This window comes from Equus caballus, chromosome 29 (genome assembly GCF_041296265.1).
Source record: "Equus caballus isolate H_3958 breed thoroughbred chromosome 29, TB-T2T, whole genome shotgun sequence".
Taxonomy (NCBI): Eukaryota; Metazoa; Chordata; class Mammalia; order Perissodactyla; family Equidae; genus Equus; species Equus caballus.
Window position 1 is genome coordinate 27,751,474 of NC_091712.1, and position 21,317 is coordinate 27,772,790.

Consider the following 21,317-nt stretch of genomic DNA (forward strand, 5'->3'; position numbering starts at 1 on the left):
AGAGGGAAATGGAAGGAATGTCTCTTGCCTTTAATAGTATAACCTATATGTTGCATGGAGTATCTGTTCACATTCCACTGGCTAATATTTAGTCTCATGGTCCCCATTTGCTGCAAGGGAAACTGAGAAATGTAGTTTTTGGTTTTGTTTCTTCAATTCAAGATGGATTGATAAGGTCAACACACAAAAAGCAATTATATTTCTATATACCAGTAATAAAAACAAACAAATACAATTTTTAAAAGAGACTATTTGAAAAATATCATTTGCCATTATATCTAAAATATTATATAGGATGCTCTTTCTATAAAAACTACAAAATATTTCTGAGAAAAATTAAAGATGACCTAAATAAATGCAACTACCCTTACCATATGCAAGGTTAATATTGAAAAATCAATTGCTTTTCTATATCCCAGGACAAAAAATAGAAAATGATATTTTGAAAGATACCACTTACAAAAAATTATGATTTCATTAGCTAAGAACATTAAATATCCTTAACATAAAACTACAATACATTATTGAATAATCTATGGAAATAACATATTTTTCCATTTATTGCAGTGGAGAAATGGTTATCTATATGCCTATCTAAATATTGGGAGATTTATTACTACAAGAAGAAGAAAATGCTTATCGCAGAACAAATAGCAGACTACCACAGCTCCAGTCTTGGGGTGGTTCAATAAAAAATGACACCCTGTTTACAAAGCAGTGCTTACGTTATATTCTGTGGTTAATGTGTACAATAACTATACTACGGTAAAGCAATATGAAAGAACGAATTTTAAATAAAAAATTCATTGGTTACCTTAACAACTAAAGAGATTTCAAATTGATAACATGCCAATATTAGCTAATACGCAATATGCCAATATCCAATATAATTAACATAGCACAACAGTATTATTACTTTCTATTAAAACATTCCATAATTTTAAATAAGATGTAATGATGTCATGTATTTTAAATTAGTGCATGGGATAAATAATGGAGAAATTGCTGAGTAAATATTTATAAATGCTTCCTATGTTATGTTATATCCAAAACTAATTTTAAATATTCTAAATGTATTGGCTAGCATTTCCAGAAATGTTCTTTATATGAGTTGTATAGAATTTTATACAATATCTGTTCTATAATATCTGAAATTGGAAGAAGAGAAATTTGTAGAATATAGTCATCACCAGCAATAGAGAAATTTGGGACATTAGAAAGAGGAAGCCTGGGCAGATACCCAGCTGCCATAGTAAGGAAGTCTTACTTCTCTTTGGAACAAACATATAAAAAAGCAGAAAAATTCCAGAAAAATTGATTGTATTAAAGGAGAAAGGAAAGGCTGTGGAGTTAGTTACACTATTAGTTACTATATCTATGAACAGAAGACAGGTATTTTTTCAATAGACCTAAGTGGCAAAAAAGAAACAGAACTTTCAAACTTTAAAAGGCCCCGTAGATCCCTGGCCATTCAAATCTGAACTATCATAAGTCCAAGTGCTGGCTAACCGTTTCGCCCATCATGTTCCATTGAAAACTTACACTAAGTACAGCCCCTTCCTACATAATGTTAGTAATTTGTTCCTAAAAATCAGACATTCTGTTTTGAAATGCTATATCCATAGTCAATTTCCCATTATTCAAATGGGAAAATTATAATGCATTACACATTTACACATCTATCTCCAACTAAGTTCTAAATATGCAAATGAGACAAGCAAACCACCAATAAATAAAGGTATTATGTTTATCACTGCATTTGCAAGAGCCATAAATTCTTTTAAGCCAGTGATGTCTATCAGTTTAATTAGCTGTTCCTTCGAGTCTTCGTTGTTGTCTTCCTTGGACTAATATTACATGTTTACACGAACAAACTTAGTAGCAAATCCCTCAATAAGATAATCTAAGAGCTGTTCAACTATTTTTTAATCAATCCCTTCAAAGCCAACGTTCCTTGATCAAAATGTTGCATTCTTTTATCCTCTCTTATATTGTCATTTCTTTTATTCACTTCTTTGCTTTCCTCTCCACAATTTTCTTCGACACTTTCTCCATTTCCAGGGACATTCGTTGTTCAAATTAGACAAAAACATGACTACATGTGAAAGATGCTGAGGAAACCTATTCAGAACAAATGCATGATAAAAATAATGGCTCACGGTGCATTTGCTGCGGTGGCTCCTCTCCTCACCATAGCAACGGCCATGACGAACACCCTCTATTGCCACGGCATGAAATTTTCAAAACATTTTTGCCTACCAAATGTATTTGAAATGGAACTTGAGATTTTTCCTATAAATATATTGCTTAAACAGTATTCTAGTGAGTTGGGAGTGATGCAAATATATTTTCCAACATAAATATTAGCCTCCCCCCCAAAAAAAGAGTAGGAAGAGATATAGGCATTCTATGAATTTGAGTATTAAAAAGCAACAGGTGTTCTACTGGGGGACATTAACTTGGAAAACATTCTGAGGAATATGCCTGTATATTTAAAAGGAATTTCTTTCCTTTTTCTCCATCATACGCGACCAAGTCATCAATTTCTGTGAATTCCAGTACTATTTCTTTCCTTTCCATTGCTTATTATGAATAATAAATGAAAGCAGCATATTTAGCAATTAGATGTTTTGAGGCTTTTGTGAGAGCAATTTCTTTGAAGGGAACAGGGTGGGTGGAAGAGCCTTGACCCTTGCTTTGAGCAATAAATGGAACATGAAGGAAAAACGCAAGTATGCAACATGCTTTTAAGAAATTTCAATTTATGCACAGTTTAATTTCATAATCTCCCCAGCAAGGAAGAGAACTGGCAGAAAAAAAGGGAAATGACATATACGGAACACTGACTATATGCCAAGTAGTGTTTAGAATATACTATATATTATTATTTCAAATCTTTTCATATTGCTCAGAAGAAGATGCCAATAGTTCCATTTTTACAGACAAGAATGATAAGAATTAGAGAAGTTAAGTAGATCAGGTGATATTACATGGGTAGTAAGCAGTGCAAAGATTCAAGTTCATGTCTTTAAACTTCAAATGCATGCACTTTACACTAAACATTGTGTAGGGTTCATTAAATTACAGAGCCGAGTACAACCAGCCCCATTTCCCTAGCCCAGGACACTGACCCAATAGCTATGCCAGCATTTTCATTAGTAGGTAGCAGCCTTTTAAACTACTGCCAAATATTTCAGAGAAATGAGTGACCTCAAAAAGGAGCTAATGCATTTAGCCCCCACTGCCTTCCATACATTTTTTAAAGCAAAAGTTGATTGCTACATTATAGTTTAAAACATATTTGTTGAATAACTTATATTTTGAAATAACTGTGGGGATTTAAAACACATACATACACACACACAAACACACACACACAAGACTGATCCTTGTCTTCATCATACTTAGAGTTTTTATTAAATATCTGCTTATAATATAGAAAATATGATGATCGTGGCTGTATTTGCATATGAACATTTAGAAGAGGAATCTTGGTTGTCTTTTTCTTATTAAAATTCATTAAACAATTATTTTTATCCATCATCATTTGGCAATTAACAAAATTGCCATCAAAATAAGCTCTTAAAATATAACTTCTAGATACTTAATAATTTAATAGTACTTCTGCTAATAAAGCCCTGGGTCTTATTTGACTAATTAGAATCTGTGATTCCAGATTCAATTCAACCGCATCTTCCTAAATATATGTGTTTTGCCTCCTCTTGTCTTTTCTATTTTAAGCTATCTTTGATGGAGTTGTTAGCCTACACACATGAATATAGATGAAAAGTCTGTGTGAACTAGAGTCATTTCCAAAAGTTTAATGAACTTAGCCATTGGTTGTGGAACACAATGCCATGTATCCTTCTTCAATCTGTGAAAGTTCTAAGTTAAATGTTTTTGCAGTAATGAGAAATTAAGAATCATTAAACATTTCAAAGATACACACAGACACATTATTCATGACACATCAAGAATATTGCATTATAGAGGTTTTCAATAAATAAGACTGAATGATTATAACGCAATGTAAAATAATTATATGCTTGTGATCTCTGCAAGAAAAATAATTTTGCCAAAACAAATGGTAGAAATATGTTCTTAATAAAATGCAAATAACGGAGGCTTACTCTCAAATGTCTGTACCCCCTAAGGAATACTGGTAGAGATGCCCAAAATATAGGATAACGTAAAAGGAGATAATTTTTATTGAATAAATACCTATCATTTACCAGACTTTAGACTATGCAAATTATACAGGCAATTACGTCTCTTCATTCTTAAGAGCTTATGAACCTAAACAATAGGTTACAGTCTCTCTGATTTATGGATGAGGAAATTGAGTCTCAGAGAAGTTGTGCAACACACAGCTAATAAGAAGGGAGTCTAATATTAGTACCTAGTGCACCAGAACATGGTACCTGTGCTTTCACATTTGGCCTTGGAATACATTTTTGTGCTTCTATTTAAATAAGAATCTAACTGCAATTCTGGGGAATTCATAGATTTCTCCCTGACTAGTGGAACCCCATTATCAGGCCCAGATCCAAAAGCGCCCTACAGTGTTCATTTCATCTCCTGTGCTTTCTGCTAGGGGAGCCATTGACCACAAGCGGCCACTGAGCAATTGAAACGTGGCTAATCCAAAGCCAGATGTGCTGTGAGTGTAAAACATACACTGGATTTAAAGACTTAGTATGAAAACAAGAACGTAAAATCTCTTACTAATATTTGTATATTGCTTTTATGCTGAAATGATAACATTTTGGCTACATTGAGTTAAGGAAAACATTAAATTAATTTCACATTTTTTAATGTAACTACTAGAAAATGTAAAATTACACGTGGCTTACATTTGTGACTTTCATCATACTTCTATTAGATGTCTGTGATATCATTGGACTCTCTTGCACCAACTTTCATGAAGATCAAAGAAAGCAGTTTGGTTTCTATTTGTTCAGAAAATATATATACACATACTCATAAATATGCATATATATACATATACATGCATATATACAGACAAATATATACATGTATACATATATATATATATACACATACATACAGCCTTCCTTTAAAATGTCAGAGACTCTGCAGAGTCCTCTGAACTCACAATGAAGTCGTTTTTAAGAATCATTTCACAGTTTGAGTCTAAACAAAGTTTAGCTTTTCATTTTTACCAGGAGAAAAGTGTATACTTTTAGTTTCTGGCGGCAGTTCAAGGTACATCAATTACTTGATAGGAATGCTAACTCCATAGGCATTTATTTTTCATCTGCTGCATTTGAATGTAAGCATCACCTCTGAGATAGCTATGAAAACAAATTCTTTCACTTCAATTTGCAGGATGCTTCTAATGAGATAAATAAAGGCATTTGGAGTTTTTTTTCTTGGATTCCTTCTACTGCAGCTATTGCATACTTTCAAGGTATGTTCATTTGGGGAACAAATTAAAACAAATTCACATTCAAGGTGGTACCAGTTTCCTTTGTAATATTATCCCCGATACTCACTACACGAGGTGCCTGCTTCAGCCAAATTACCCACGGACAGTCCACCTCTGCCGACGGCAGGACCCCATCTTGACTCTGTCTCATGCCCTGGGCCTGCCTGCAGTGCTCTCCCCACAACTTTCCTTATCTGGTCCTACCATGCTCACTCTTGGCCCCCCTGTCCTGCAAACTGAAGGGATCTTTCCTTCCTATGAGCTCCAAGTGTGGTTTTAAACTCCTGCACATCCTGTAAAGAAGTCTCAAATTAGATACACTCAACTGGATGCTCTCTTTATCTCCTCTGCATTCTCATAAAGTTTTGCATATTTCTCCAGATACTTAATTATATCCTACCTGATATTAGAGTTATTTGAGATATTTTTTCTATTCCTCCTCACCATATTGAGATATTCTCAACAACAGGGATTCTCTTATTCTCTAGTAATCCAAAATTTAAATACAATACATTAAATATCATAAGGACAGAACTCTAGCATTATTCATATGTAGCCTTTAATTTGATAATTAATATATTATTTGTACCACTTTGTAGATGCTTTTTAATTTTCCCTTGGGAAGTTTTAAAAAATAACTTTGTTCAAGATTTCACAGATTTAGGAACTTAATATCTCCAACAAGATTGGTTTGTTCCTCTTGCATCCCACTTAGTTCAATGAAGTTTGAACTGGTTCAACATAGCGCTCCCTCACTATTTGGATGCTATGGAGTCATTTTTTATTACGATAAAAAAGTTACTATTCAAAAGACCAGACCTATACAAGAGCTAATGTAGCTGCCATCCAAATATTCTACACAGAATAGAAGGCAAAGCCTTTCTCAAGGCAGTAGATTAGTCTGAAGTATCTGAAACACTTTTGCATTAAATGCACATAAGTATACTAATCCCTCTTCACAGTCTTGAAGCTTTGTTTTCCTCTCTATTATTCCACATAGTGCTAGAAACATGTAAGGCAAAGAGCACGTTTAGTTGTCAACTGAGAACATTTATCTAGAAACTTCCTCTTAGCCAAATTAAAATACTCCCTTTGAAATGAATGGGGAAATAAAGGCAGAAATGGCAGTGTTCCCCATTCTACCAACCATGCTAAAAGCCAGAACAAACAAATTAGTTCATCCTTTTTAAAGCACTTTTTTTCATTAATTGTGAGACATAATTTAGATTCCAAAGGAATGGCACTTTTGTTTTCTACACTAAACTCATCATTTAAAGATTAATATATGTCATATTCTCAATTGACAAAATTTTCTCTTTTGTCATTTTAATAATATATGTTGCATTTATTTTCATCTCATATCTTTAATATACGGATTAATTATCTTGCTATTTGAACTTTTTACAACATTATCACTGTGTGTATTATATTGAACATTTAGCAACTCAACATTTTAATATAATTCTTCAGACAAATTATAAAAACTTTTAGGTTAAAAGAATATATGGACATATTCAATCAGCTACACTATTTATATTTTTAAACTCAACCATTAAAATTGGAATTCCCATTGGTCTAAAAAAATAAATAGCATAATCAGAGTAATGTTTAATTAAAATTGAATGTTTGTTCTTGACATTCTTATATTGTATTAAGAATGAATTGACATTTGTTGAGGATTGACTTCTGAATCCAGACTACGAACAACCCATATTCTCTTATTTTATTGATCTAGAAAGAAGCTGACTAAACAGACAACTAAAGAACTGGTAAATATACTGAAGCTTGGAGAAAATTTGAAAGACAGTTTTAGGAGTAAAGGCTTAAAAGATAAGTTTGTAGATTCAAAAAGATTTTTCTTTATGAAAACACTTAGTTACTAGGCGTTTATGTCATTTCTTTTCCATTTCCTTCCTTCCTTCCAACCTTCTGCTCTGTAAAAACACCAAACAAACACAAATTAAAACATACCTGTTGGAAGAGGCACTGCCAGTTCTTCTTTCGAGGAGTGATGGGATGGTAGACAACTCTTTGTAAGCACAATGTCATCAAGCGCAATATCCCCATCGTGGCCTTTCCCGACTCTCCCTTCCAATTTGAGTTGGAAGTCCTCATCACTAGACAGTGATACTTCTTTCCGATGCCAGAAATTGCCTTGTTCTACAGTGAGGTTCAGTAGGACCTTCGTTTGGTTTGAGACTGATACCTGGACCAAGGCGAGTGCCCTAGTGCTATTTCCGTACATGTGATAATGAAAAATTATCTGTAACCAAGAAGAGGAATATTATATGTAATTAGCACGATGAATTCCATCTTGTTTTCAATTACATCATCTTGTCGTCACCTTTGTGTACAGATTCCAGAAGGAAAGCCAGATCTGGATGCTCTCTTGCTCTGTGAGTACTCCAACACTGAGTGAAGTAAGCCAGCCTTACATCAAATGTTGAAATATACGGAAGATCATAAAACAGGGATCAAACAGAAATTTATTTTAAAAAATGAGCAGAGTTTACTTTCTTTCTGTGACTTCTAAAGGCAGGATTCCTTGAAAAACTCTTAAAGTCTACCGGCAAAGGAATAAAATAGCATTAATAAGTGATTCGTTACATAAAAAGACTTTTCATGATTAAGAAATAGCAGGGACTAAAGAAGATCATTTTCAATCTCATGAAACTTAAATCATTTTCTTCAAAATAGCAGAGTACTCTATTGCTTATTCCATCACATTCTTGCACTTGAAACACATTTCAGTTCTACAAGCTCCTCAGGGCTCCTCTCTATATAGCGAAACCACCAGAACAGCAATTACCCAAATTTTACTTGAAATGCTAGAAACATGCTTTAGAAGAGCAGCTTTGGGAGTTTTTCCTTGAATAAAAATTAATAAAAGCAATTTCAGGGATAACATGCCAATGTTTCAAGGACGGAGTTTGCCAGATTTTTAGTGATTGTTATGCAGAAGGGGAAAGTCAGGAAAATTCTAGGAGAAAGAACAGTACAGGTTAGGAGCAACAGGAATTCAGAGCGTTTTTAAGCTTTTGTCTTGTCATTTGTATGAATGAAGGAAAATAGTAATGGTGGATCTTCACACAGAAAAGACAGCTTGGAAAGCTACCAGTCATAGATATTATACTCTAGAGAAGGAAAAATGAATGTGTTTAAAGGGTAAAGAATGTGATTAACCAATATGTGCAATGCACACTTCAGAGAGTATCAAGAATAGGTAAGCCATGTGAAGTGACACTACTGAAATTTCCTAGCTGATGAAACTTTCAGGTATTATCCTACAATCCAAAATGTTTCTTCTATTGATTAACCAATTAATGTTGGAAAACATGAGCTCCGTGACCACTGTGACTTGTCTGGGGACTGGTGAAACCTGAGTAACTAACTGAGCGGAGTGAGAAAAAAAAAAAGGGTCTAGGGCAGCCTCTTGCGCAGCATTGACAGACACAAGAGGAAATGATGCAAGGGGCAGAGCACAAGTCTGTTTGGCTCCCTTGCAGTCACAGACATGTCCTGCTCAGTGTTCTGCCTTGTTTTGTCTTCCTATTTGTGCAAGAAACATGAGGCATATGTTTTACGTCGCCGCAAATACTTCCTTATCTTCTTGAGGCCATTTTCTGAATGACACCAGCAGGTTCACATGCAAACAAACATATAAAAACCCCCACTTCTACAAGAACACTTGATGACAACATAACCTTATCACAGGGCAACCTGAGCAAATAAAAATCTACAAAGTACTGAATTCTTCTAAGGAGGCATTTTCACTGGAAACTTCAGAGTTACTCAGAGGTTCAAGGTTTTCCCTCATCAGTCTCTGTCTGCATCCCTCCCACTACTCTACCCCTCAAAAGGAAGAAAAATCTCCAATTTGATTTTTTCTGCTTGAAGGTATTCCACAAGGTCAAGTGACAGAGAGGATTTTCGTGAAAATTTGGGAGGTCACTCTGCTTACCTGATAAACATATTTTCTAGAAGAGAGACCCAATCATTCCCAGCATGACCTTTACTTAGTTCTCCGTATTAAATCTATATCATAAATATTCATAAAATGAACCATTCATCATTAATTTTTTGACATTTCCTCTAGGCATACTTCATTATTCTCACACACATGTTTAAAACAGTGGGGACTACAGTTTTGGGACCAGGGAAAAACAGAGATGGATGAAATCCTTAGTTACTGCAGGATGAAAAAAAAATCTTTTGAACATTTTCAGAGGAAAGGTCTAAATAGAAAAGCTTAGAAGTCAAACTGGAATTTTATACATTTCATGTTTAATTTTTAATTAGCTTTCTAAGACTAGAACTAATTCACAATTTTCAGAATATCTATGGATGTACAGAGATAGATTTTATATAGATTCAACATATCTAAAGTCTTGTGTGTTTGGGCTTTATTTTTGAGAAACTATCAAGCAATTTGGAAGACAGTAAAAACAGAGAAAAATAAATGTGATTGAAGCTCATTTTTTCCCCAAACTAATTAAATAAAGTTTAACATAGCTCTTTATGATTTTTACATCCATTCTAGATTGCTGACTGAGTTCTCTCTCTAAAACTGATCTGACTGTGTCACTTTCTTGCAGAAAATCCTGTCTATCAAATGTGCCTGAAGAGATAAGAGAGATGAGATTAATTCCTGAGAATTCAACTACGACATCTACTTAAGGTGAGACAGAAGAACTCCTCAGAGAAACTAGAGGTTGAACACGTATTAAGGCTGTGAGAGTGGTAGGCTGTGAAGGCTGGTCTGTATGAAACAGAGGAACAGGCATCAGTAAGAGATGCAGGTACAAGTGGGGAGCCTTTCAGCAAAAGTTTAAGATGTCTCCTTCCCAGGGTTAAGGCTCTTTCTATTGTGGATACAGGTACACAAGACTATTACAATTTGAAGATAATAAAGATTTAAATCATATTATCATCTCCCAGCCTGATTCTTTGATCAGCTAGTAACTTTCTGGATGTAAGTCACTTTCCGTTCAGTTCTCAAACTTTGGGGGACACACGACTCAGAATTCATGTGTTCAGATCTTATGGAGGTTGCATTTCTCACTGTAAATATAAATAAATGGCACATTTATTTGCATATCAATCTCTCTTAAGCAAGATTCTTTTGGGAAGTCATCTCTGAGTGCTTAATTTATATTATACGTAAACCTGAATTTAGTTCCTAGCCTAGCTGACTCAAATCCTTTGTGGAATAAAATAAATAAGGAAATGTTAAATAAAGGAAAGTGGAGGACCCTGCAAATACATAGTTATCATATGAAGCTGTTTGTCCCAAAGATCCTTACAGCCTTATTTAGACTTTTAACACTCTACAAAGGCTTTCTTCAATTTTCCGCAGAATAATGACCAAACCATCACTTCCTCCTGCCTACAGAAATTCTTCTACTTTTTTAGGGCCAAGTTCAGTCTTTCCTTTCCCATGAAAACTTCTTCAACATTTTATTGTGGTTCCCACTATCTCTACCATTAATTCTTGGAAATATTTAACTGTATACTACTTGTTGTTTAATATTTTTTCTGATGGTGGAATTTTCATAATTCCAATATGTACTAAACTTCTTGAGCAGAAGCAAATGGTAGGGCATTTTATTTCTTTCATATTATCCAGTGGTATGGATAATAACCATGAAATTTTCTAATGGTTTCCAAAATTCCAAGATCTGTAGAATCTACCCATAGGATAAATTCTTCCAACAGTTCTAACAATCCTTCTCTTTCATCCTTACTTACTTTCTCCCTCCCCCACATATCCCAAGTTGAATTAATTCAGCTTTATGAATGGTCTGGTCCTGGCCATTCCATTTTCTGCATTTGGCTCTATCCATCAGAAGTTGCTCATAATATATCTGTTTTTTCCATACCTTGCAGTTTTTGCTTCTTCTACTTATAACTGGGCTTGAAATTCTGGCTGTTCTCATGGGCTGCTGAGGGAACAAGCTCTTTATAAAGATGTAATGACCAGACGAATTTCGCAAGGTGTGATCAGCAGCTGGCTCCGTGCCTACAGCAGGGATGCTGCTGGCTTTCAGATTCCAGTCAAAGTCATCATCCTGCTCCTGCTCCCAGGAGCAAAGATCAAATTCAAAATCACAGCGCCCACTGGAGGTACCTGGAAAACATTTCCCAATTTATGGTAGAGTAAAAGAGGAAATTAGCTGACTTTAAGGCATGCAATCCAAAATTACAGTAATCTTGCCACATCACGTAGTATTCAAAACTTTACAATATTATCCTGACAGCAACATTAAAATAGGATATTTTACTTTGTTATACACAGCTATTTCCATGGCTTATGTAAGTTTACTTCTCCACAAATCTGTTCCTGTCTCAAAATCAATGAGAAAATATTTTAGCATCACACACATTTCCTCCTCCAAACGCATATTCGATGAATGTAATCTATTTCTTATCTCTTTTCATCTTTCCTTCCCGGGTCTTGTAGGGAATTTAGAAAGTTTATTATTCTTGGGAAATGCTGCCGAAAGCAAAAATTATTAATCAGTGTAATTATTTTTGAAACACACCCTCACTTTAGAGATAAGAAAATTGTAGAACAAAAGTAAGGTAAAAAGAATAATAATTTGAATTAATTTATTATAGTAAGTTGTAGAAATTAAATATGTTAAGTTGGATTAAATAGCAATCATCTCCCAGGTATTTTAAAAATATTTTATTACTAACATTGCTTAAGTTTCTTTTTTCCATTTCCAGGAGAGTAAGAATTATTGAGTTCAATTACATCCTTATTGATTTTCTGCCCACTGGATCTATCCATTTCTGATAGAGGGGTGTGGAAAACTCCAACTGCAAGAGTGGATTCATCTTTCTCCTTCCAATTCTATTAGTTTTTGTTTCATGCAGTTTGACACTCTGTTAGGCAATAACACATTAGGGCTTGTCATGCCTTCTTAAAGAATGGACCCCTTTATTATTATGCAATGCCCTTATTTATCCCTGACAACTTTCCTTCCTTTGAAGTCTGCACTGTCTGAATTAATATGGCTACTCTTGCTTTCTTTTGTTTAGCTTAAGCATAGTATATATTTCTCCATGTATTTACTTTTATTTTTTTATATTTATTTATTTATTTAATGATTTTAGTTTTCCTTTTTCTTCCCAAAGCCCCCTGGTACATAGTTGTGCATTTTTAGTTGTGGGTCCTTCCAGTTGTGGCATGTGGGATGCCGTCTCAGCATGGCCTGATGAGAGGTGCCATGTCCACACCCAGGATTTGAACCGGTGAAACCCTGGGCCGTTGAAGCAGAGTGCGAGAATTTAACCACTTGGTCACAGGGCCGGCCCCTCTTCATGTATTTACTTTTAAATGTAAATGCCTTTATATTGAAAATAGGTTTCTTGTAGACAACATACAAGTGGGTCTTGTGTTTGGATTCACTGTGACAAGCTCTGTCTTTCAATTGGTGCATCTAGACCACTGATGTTTAAATTGATTATGGAGATAGCTGGATTAGTATCAATCATGTTTGTTACTGTTTCCTATTTGTTGCCCTTGTTCTTTGTTGCTATTTTTGTCTTGTTTTTTCTGCCTTTTGTGGTTTTCATTGAGCATTTTATATGATTCCATTTTCTCTCCTTTCTTAGCATCATTTACACTTCTTTTCTCTTCTTTTTTTAGTGGCTGTCCTAGAGTTTACATTATACATTTACAAATAATCCAAGCTCACTTTCAAGCAAGACTATACCCCTTCACGGGTGTTGTGAGTACCTTATAGCAACAAAATAATACTAACGCCTCCCTCCCACCCCTTGCATCATTGCTGTCATTCATGCCACTTATATATGAACATACACGGCTGAATATATTGTTGTTTTTATTTTGAATGAAATGCCGTCAATTAAATAATTAAGAATAAGAAAAATAAAAGTCTTCATTTTACCTTCACTTCTTCCTTCTTGAAGTTCTCCTTCCTTTGTGTAGGTCTGCGTTTCTGACCTATATTATTTTCCTTCTCTCTAAAAAACTTCTTTTAACATTTCTTGCAAGATAGGACTACTGGCAAAATTTCCCTCAATTTTTGTTTGTCTGAGAAAGTCTTTATTTCTCTTTCACTTTTTTTTTTTGCCTTTTATTTTTGTGAGGAAGATTGACCCTGAGATAATATCCATTGCCAATCTTCCTCTTTTGTGTTTCTGCCTCCCCAAAACCCCAGTACATAGTTGCATATCCCAGTTGTAAGTCATTCTAGTTCTTCCGTGTGGGACGCTGCCACAGCATGGCTTGATGAGCAGTGTGTAGGTCCATGCCCAGGATCCAAACTGGTGAACCCTGGGCCTCCAAAGTGGAGCATGCGAATTTAACCACTTGGCCATGTGGCTGGCCCCCACTTCCTTCACTTTTGAAGGATAATTTTGCAGCGTACAGAATTCCAGTTTGGTGGGGGTTTTCCCCAACACTTTAAATATTCCATTCCATTCTCTTCTTGCTTGCATGGTTTCTGAGGAGAAGTCAGATGTAATTCTTACCTTTGTTTCTCTGTAAGTAAGGTATTTTTTCCTTTGACTTCTTTCAGAATTTTTCTTTACTTTTGGTATTCCCATTACCCAAATGTTATACCTTTAGTAGTTGTCCTAAAGACCTGGGATATTCTGTTCTGTTTTTCTCAGTCATTGTTCTCTTTGCTTTCCAGTTTTGGAGATTTCTATTGATACCTCCTCTAGTGCACATGTCTTTCCTCAGCTCTGTCTAGGCTACTAACAATCCCATCAAAGGCATTCTTCATTTCTGTTGCAGTGTTTTGATCTCTAGCATTTCTTTTTGGTTTAGGTTTTCCATTTCTCTACTTACATTGCCCGTCAGTTTTTGCAAGCTACTTTATCCATTAGAGAGCTTAGAATATTAATCACTGTTGTTCTAAATTCCTCATCTGATAATGCCAACAACCCTGTCATGTCTGGTTCTGATGCTTGCTCTATCTCTTCAAATTGTGTTTTTTGCCTTTCAGTATGCCTTGTAATTTTTTCTTGATAGCTGGACATGATATACCGGGTAAAAGGAACTGCTGTTAATAGGCCGTTAACAATGTAGGGAGAAGGGAAGTATTCTACAGTTCTGTGGTTCTCAGTCTTTTCATGAGCCTGTGCCTCTGGACTATGAATTTCACAAGTGTTTCTCAGTTTTTCTTCTCCCCTCATAGGTGGGACAGGACAGCTAGAGGGAGCTAGCATTCAGCATTTCCCTTCCACCAGGTCAGTTAGGCTCTGATGACACCCTCCCAGTTTGGACTTCGGTTAACTAGCTTCTCCTGAGGTCAGGCCTTGTTAAGAAGAACAGAGTGCTCTGGTATATTTCAAAATGGTTCCTTTCCCCCTCCTCCTGCTGGAAGCAGAAGAGATTTTTCTCCAATATTTACTGTGGGAACCTGGTTGAACTCCTGGAGGTAAATCTCACGATACTGTGGGAATCTTTCTATGACTGGAGACCTCTGGAGTCTTTAACTCTCAGACATGTCCACACTGAGCCTCCAGCAATTCATCAACTACAGTTCTGGTTTTCCTAATCCAGCACTGGTTCCTGTAGTGGTTTCTGCTTGTGTGTCTCTGCTCTGGTGAGCTGTGGCAACGTGTGTTCGCCTGTCTGTCTCTCAGTCTCAAAGACAGCAGTTTGCTCTGTGTCCTGTCTTTTATGGATCCAAAAAGAGTTGATTTTTCAGTCTGTTCAGCTTTTCACTTGTTAGGACAAGTTGTTGGTGACTCCCAAGCTCCTCACATCCAGAATCGGATAGTAGGAATTAAACATCTTTTTATAATTCTGCTGGCAAATTATACAGCTAACAATGTTAGTGAAGAGGTTATAAAACTGAGCATGTGTTATCAGGTGCTCATATCTTATAAAATTACATGTTTAGGATACTTTCATATTCTTTAAGTAAATATGTATAATGCAGCATAAAACCAATGAGTGATTAATTTGACAAGTAATAAAATGTCCTGTTAGAATGCTCTGACAACAATAATTCCTTATTAAGTCCCCTTTGACTATTACAACTGAAAATGAAAATCTAAAAATCAAAATTATATGCGAGATGTGTCCAAAAACTAAAAATACTTGAGAAGAATCTAAGTTGCAACATGTCAATATGTACTTACAGATTACTCTCTTAAAGAAAGCTCATATGAATAATGGCTCAAATATCTTTAGGCAATTATATCTAAATGAGAGTCGGAACGATTCTGCCACCAAAACTCTCAGGTACCCGCTCCTCAGTGCACAGGCTGAAGGAAGGCAGGTAAATGTCCTAACAGAACCACAGCGATTCCTGGATGAAGAAGCTATTCTGTTCTATTATGTAGGACTCTTTAAGAATTGCCAAATTGTGCTAGGCATCAAAACTGTGTTTTTTCTTTAAGGACATATTCTTACAGTTAGCACAGGTCAGACAAAATTGTCTAAATCACAAAATAAACTCTATGCTATTTGTAGTCAAGCTGGAGAATATGAAAACATATGGATTTCACCACTGTTTCTATACCATTTTTGCAGTGTATAAGCCTACTAAGATGAAAGTTAACTTTATCATAACTTCCAGTGAGGAACTTGCCCAATGATGAACAACGGCTTAAAATAATCATTTCCAGTTTTTGAAATAACTAAAAAATGGTAAGCTTAAGAAAGCATCAGAACTAATATGCTCTTTAAAATTATTTAAGAGTCAGGCTAACACTGACTTCTAATATTTTCAATGATAGAGAAAATTTTTCTGTCATAATTACTGTCACCAAATAAACAGGATGACATTTTCCACCCACTTGCTACTTCAGTTTTGAAATTACATTTGGAACTTATTTTAGTAATTTACTTTTTCTTAGAATAGACTGTAATACTTATAACGTCTTTGAGTTCAGAGTACTATAGCTCACCTATGTACCCTTTCAGAGGACTGGCAGGTAAATCTCACTAAAATAAAAATGAGCCCAAACCAGCATCTTGTTTAGAATCTAAACTGTTGTTTTGGTTAAGAATTATAAAAATGAGGTAACTAATTCAGTTGCCCTTGTGTTGGAAAATTTATCAGCCCAAGAGGCCTAGATTACCATATAGACCAGCATGTATAAAGGCCTTTCATATAATGAAATGATGTGTGCTACTGAAAAACAGATTTGACTTGTTTAAAAATATTATATAGGGCCAGCCCCGTGGCTGAGTGGTTAAGTTCGTGCACTCCGCTTTGGCGGCCCAGGGTTCAGATCCTGGCCGTGGACATGGCACCAATCATTAGGCCATGTTGAGGCGGTGTCCCACATGCCACAACAAAAAGGACCCCCAACTAAAATATACAACTATGTACTGTGGGGATTTGGGGAGAAAAAAGCAGGGGAAAAATATCACATAAATACTGCTACATGAATCTCCATAATGTAAGTCATAGTTTGTTCTTGATATTTACTAGAGTTTTGAAGACATGTTGTCTTGGAAAGTTGAATTCTAAAATATCAGCAGGGAAAATACACCAAACAGGCATAAGTTGTTTGAATTTCACATTGCTCTAGTGAGAGGGGAACAACTTATAATTTCATATTCCACTATTTCCCATAGGTGCCAAATGAGAAAAGCAGCAGTCTTCTGGCAGATGCCACTTCCTGGCATTTCAGGGAGCAATTAATGCCAGTGCCAGACAGGTGTGCCATCAGGAAGAAAAGGATCAGCTTTGTCTACAGCTGTATCATCACTCAAGCCACTTGCCACCTTTCTAAATGCTATAATTTTTCCATCAATCAATATCTTTATAAGCACAAAATGTTTCATTCTAAAAGGATTTAATTTTGAAAGAACCTATCCTAATTCCTTTTAAGATCTTACCATCAAATTCTTAAAATTAAGATCTCACTGTTCTACTCATTTATTCATTCAGTGTAAATTTCTTGAGCGTATTCTAAAAATAAAGCACATTTAGGAAAAGAGGAAACTGACCAGAAAGGGGGCTACTGTGCACTGAGGATAATATGCGTCAGAGCCTGAGCATTCTCTTTATATATGTTATTTCATTTAATTCCCAAAGCTTCTCTATATAATAGTTATTATTCTTATTTTTGTTGATGAGAAAGCTGATGTTTGGAGTTAAAGCACTTGGCTTACTGTCACATTTTAAATAGCAGAGCTATGAGTTGCAGAATGATGTCACATGGCCTCTGTACCACTACTCCCCTTGATAATGTGGTACATGGTGGTCAGGGGTGGGGGCTGCAATAAAGCAAATCTACAACTACTAGAGGATGAGAAAATGTATGTGTCAATAAGGAAATGCTCTGAGAGCTCTTCCTCTGTGGACAGGCAGCTGCATGAGGATGGCAGCCATCCAGTTTGGCTTGATTCTTCTTGAGATAGCTTGGTGTAGTTCATCACTTGTTCACCTGTTCATCTGAATACAAATATCCTATGGATGTCAACTTGTCATCCAAAGGAGGAAGGTTCTGCAGTCAAACGAATATTCTGAACCTTATAAATTATACCCCTCTTTGGGAGATTTTAAAAAACACACTAACATATTAAGGGCTCACAATTTCCACAATATAGGAACTATTTCTTTATACTATAAAGTATATTCCCAACTTATTTGACTAAGGAACTTATTTATTTACTTACTCATTTAGTAGAACAATGAATATTTTGTAGATTACTACACTAGGGATGCACAGGAGAAGTTTTACAAACCCTGATATTAAAACAAACAAGCAAAAACCATAATTAGAGGTCAGTTTCCACTTCTGAGTGGGGTACTTTCTTAGCTGTGTGACTTTAGAAATTTTGCTCATTTCTTAGGGTTGCCATGACAAAGCATGACAAACTGGGTAGCTCTGAACAATAGAAACTTATTTTCTCACAGTTGCTAAGGCCAGAAGTCTGAAATCAAGGTGTTGGCAGCCTCCTGTTCTCCCTGATGTCTCCAGGGGAGAATCGTTCCTTCCGTCTTTGTAACTTCTGGTGTTTACTGGAATCTGAGCATTCCTTGGCTTGTAGACACAGCCCTCCAATCATAGAGCATTCTGCCTGTGTGTCCTCAAATCATCTTCCCTCCGGTTGTCTGTGTCCATATTTCCCTCTTCTTAAAAGGATGCCAGTCATTGGGTTAGGGCCGACCTTAATCCAATGTGATGTCATTTTAACTCATTACATCTGCAATGACCCTGCTTCCAAGAAAGGTCACATTCACAGGTTCTAGGTGGACACGAGTTTTGCGGGGTTCTGGACCAACCCAGTACTGGAATGTTTACTGTTTTCTAAGGTAAATTTCTTGGGCTTTGAGGTATAAAATCATATCATTAGAAAATATTTATAAATTGATGTTATTCTATTTCATTTTATGCCTTACATATTGACCAGAACCATAAAAAGAGTATTAAATAATAATATTAGCAGTAGATATTCTTGACATGATCTCAATTTTAATGGAAATACTTCCATTGTTTCCTTCTTTAATTTGATCGATCATCTTTAACATGTTAAAGTAATACCATTCTATATATATTAAAAGAAATATTGTTAAATTTAACCAAATATCTTCAGTACCCTGCAGTTTGCTATGATTTTTTCAGTGATATATTTGATTACATTAACAGTTTACTTTAAAACATTATTAAAATGTTGTAAGATCCTCATCTCAAAGCGTATAATATAATTATTATAGTACTGAATTTAGTTTGGTAGCATTTGACATTTTTGTACATTTATATTCACAGGGAGTTTAAACTATAGTTTTCTTACTTTTTTAATTTTTGGAGGTTTCATTATCAGTGATATATTAGCTTCATAAAATAAATTCTATCATTTCCTATAGTTGGAATAGTTTCTTTGGGCATTATCAGTTCATTAAAATTTGATAGAACTCAGCCGTATCTATCCCAAGAGACAAAATTGGAGGACATTTGTTGATAACTTTATTTGATAGTTAATGGTCCATTCGGGGTTTTCTGCTTCATTAGTTAATTTTTGGTCATTTTTCTCCTAGAAAATTAACTATTTCATTGACATTTTCAAATTATCACAGAGTCTCCATATGCTTATTATTTCCCCTTTAGCAAGCTTACATTTATGTATCTTGTGTTTTTCCTTCTTTTTTAAAATTAAAAACTAGTAGAGTTTTTCTTACTTTGTCTACTTTTAAAAATGACACACTCTTGTTTTTATCATTTGGATTTATTTTTGTTTTCCAAATTAGTATTTCTTTCTCTTGATTTTCTTTTTTTTTTTTTCTTTTTTGAAAAGTTTATTATGACAAATTTCAGGCACACACAAAAGTAGGGAAAGCAACATAATGAGTCATCATATACCTGTTTCTCAATTTCAATAATTATCAACTCATGGCCAATCTCAATTCATTTATACCCCCACCAACTCCCACCACACATGGATTATTTCTGAAGCAAATATCAGAAGCCATATCACTTCACTTTCTCCTGATTTTCTTAATATTGCTTTATGTTTTGAAATAATTTCAAACCTATAGAAAAGTTGCAAGAATAGTATATCTCCATCTACTGTTTAAACAAATTCACAAATGTTTGTATTTTCCCCATTTGCTCTATCTATATATACATATGCATATCCATATATGCATTTGCAGAAGCTTTTGAAAGTATATTGGAGATAGTGCACCATTTTATTGCCACTTTCACGCTTCTTTCCTGTAAACAAGGATGCTTAACCAAAGCAAAGTCACAAAACCAGAAAATTTGACAATAATGTAATACCAATATCTAATCCACAGTCCATGTTTAAATTTGTCAGTTCTGCTACTTACATGCTTTATAGCTACATTTCCCCAGTGCAGGATGCAATCTATTGTCACATATTGAATTTAATTGTCATGAATCTTTAGTCCCTAATCTTCAAGAGTTCTTCATCCTTTTCTTTTCTTCCTTAGCTTCACTATATTCCAAGAGGACAAGCCAGTTATTTTAGAAAGTACTAGAATTTGAGTTTGTCTGAGGAATGCTTATGATTAGATTCAGGTCATGCATTTTAGCAGGAATACCACAGAAGTAATCGTGGATCCTTCTCAGTACATCATATCAGGAGGAATGATACTAATTTGGCCTAAAATCATAGATGTTTACTTTGAACAACTGGTTAAGGTAGAGTCAGTCACATCTCTCCACTATAATGTAATTATTTTTTCTTAAATGTTCATTTCTATGCAAATATATGTGACTATGAAAACACGCTGCCCTCATCAAACATTCAGCCACTAGTTTTAGCTCCCACTGATGATTTTTTCTTTCCTTCCTTTCTTTCTTCCTTCATGGTAAGATCCCTTAACACGAGATCAACTCTTAGCAAATTTTTCAGAGTGCAATGCAGTATTATTAACTACAGGCACTATGTTGTAAAGCAGATCTCTAGAACTTTTTCATCATGTATAAGTGAAACTTAATAGCCATTGAACAGCAACTCCCAATTTCTCCTTCTCCCTACTTTCTGGCCTCCACCACTCTACTCTTTGCTTCTACGAGTTTGACTATTTTAGATACCTCATAGAAGTGGAATCATACAGTATTTGTCCTTCCGTGACTGGCGTATTTCACTTAGCATATTCCAGCTTCATCCATGTTGTCGCACATGGCAGGATTTCCTTTCGCGGCTGAATAATATTCCATTGCATCTCTATACCACCTCTTCTTTATCCATTCATTCATCAATGTACATTTAGGTTGTTTATACACTTTGGCTATTGTGAATAATGCTGCAATGTGCATGGGAACGCAGCTATCTCTTCAAGATCCTGATCTCAATTGTTTTGGAAATACACCCAGAAAAGGGATTGCTGGATCATATGGTTCACTGATGATTTTCTAACATCTTCATTCCACACAAGTTGGTTTTCTACTGTAAAGA

General features: G+C 35.1%; 1 protein-coding gene across 1 annotated transcript in view; it reads right to left on the minus strand.

Moving 5' to 3' along the window:
- Positions 1 to 21,317, minus strand: part of MALRD1 (MAM and LDL receptor class A domain containing 1) — a 653,802-nt gene that overhangs the window by 352,657 nt on the left and 279,828 nt on the right. The window contains exons 26-27 of the mRNA XM_023631939.2: positions 11,329 to 11,576; positions 7,421 to 7,712 (exon numbers count right to left, since the gene is read on the minus strand). Coding sequence (XP_023487707.2) covers positions 7,421 to 7,712; positions 11,329 to 11,576 — 540 coding nt within the window. The remainder of the gene's footprint in view (positions 1 to 7,420; positions 7,713 to 11,328; positions 11,577 to 21,317) is intronic.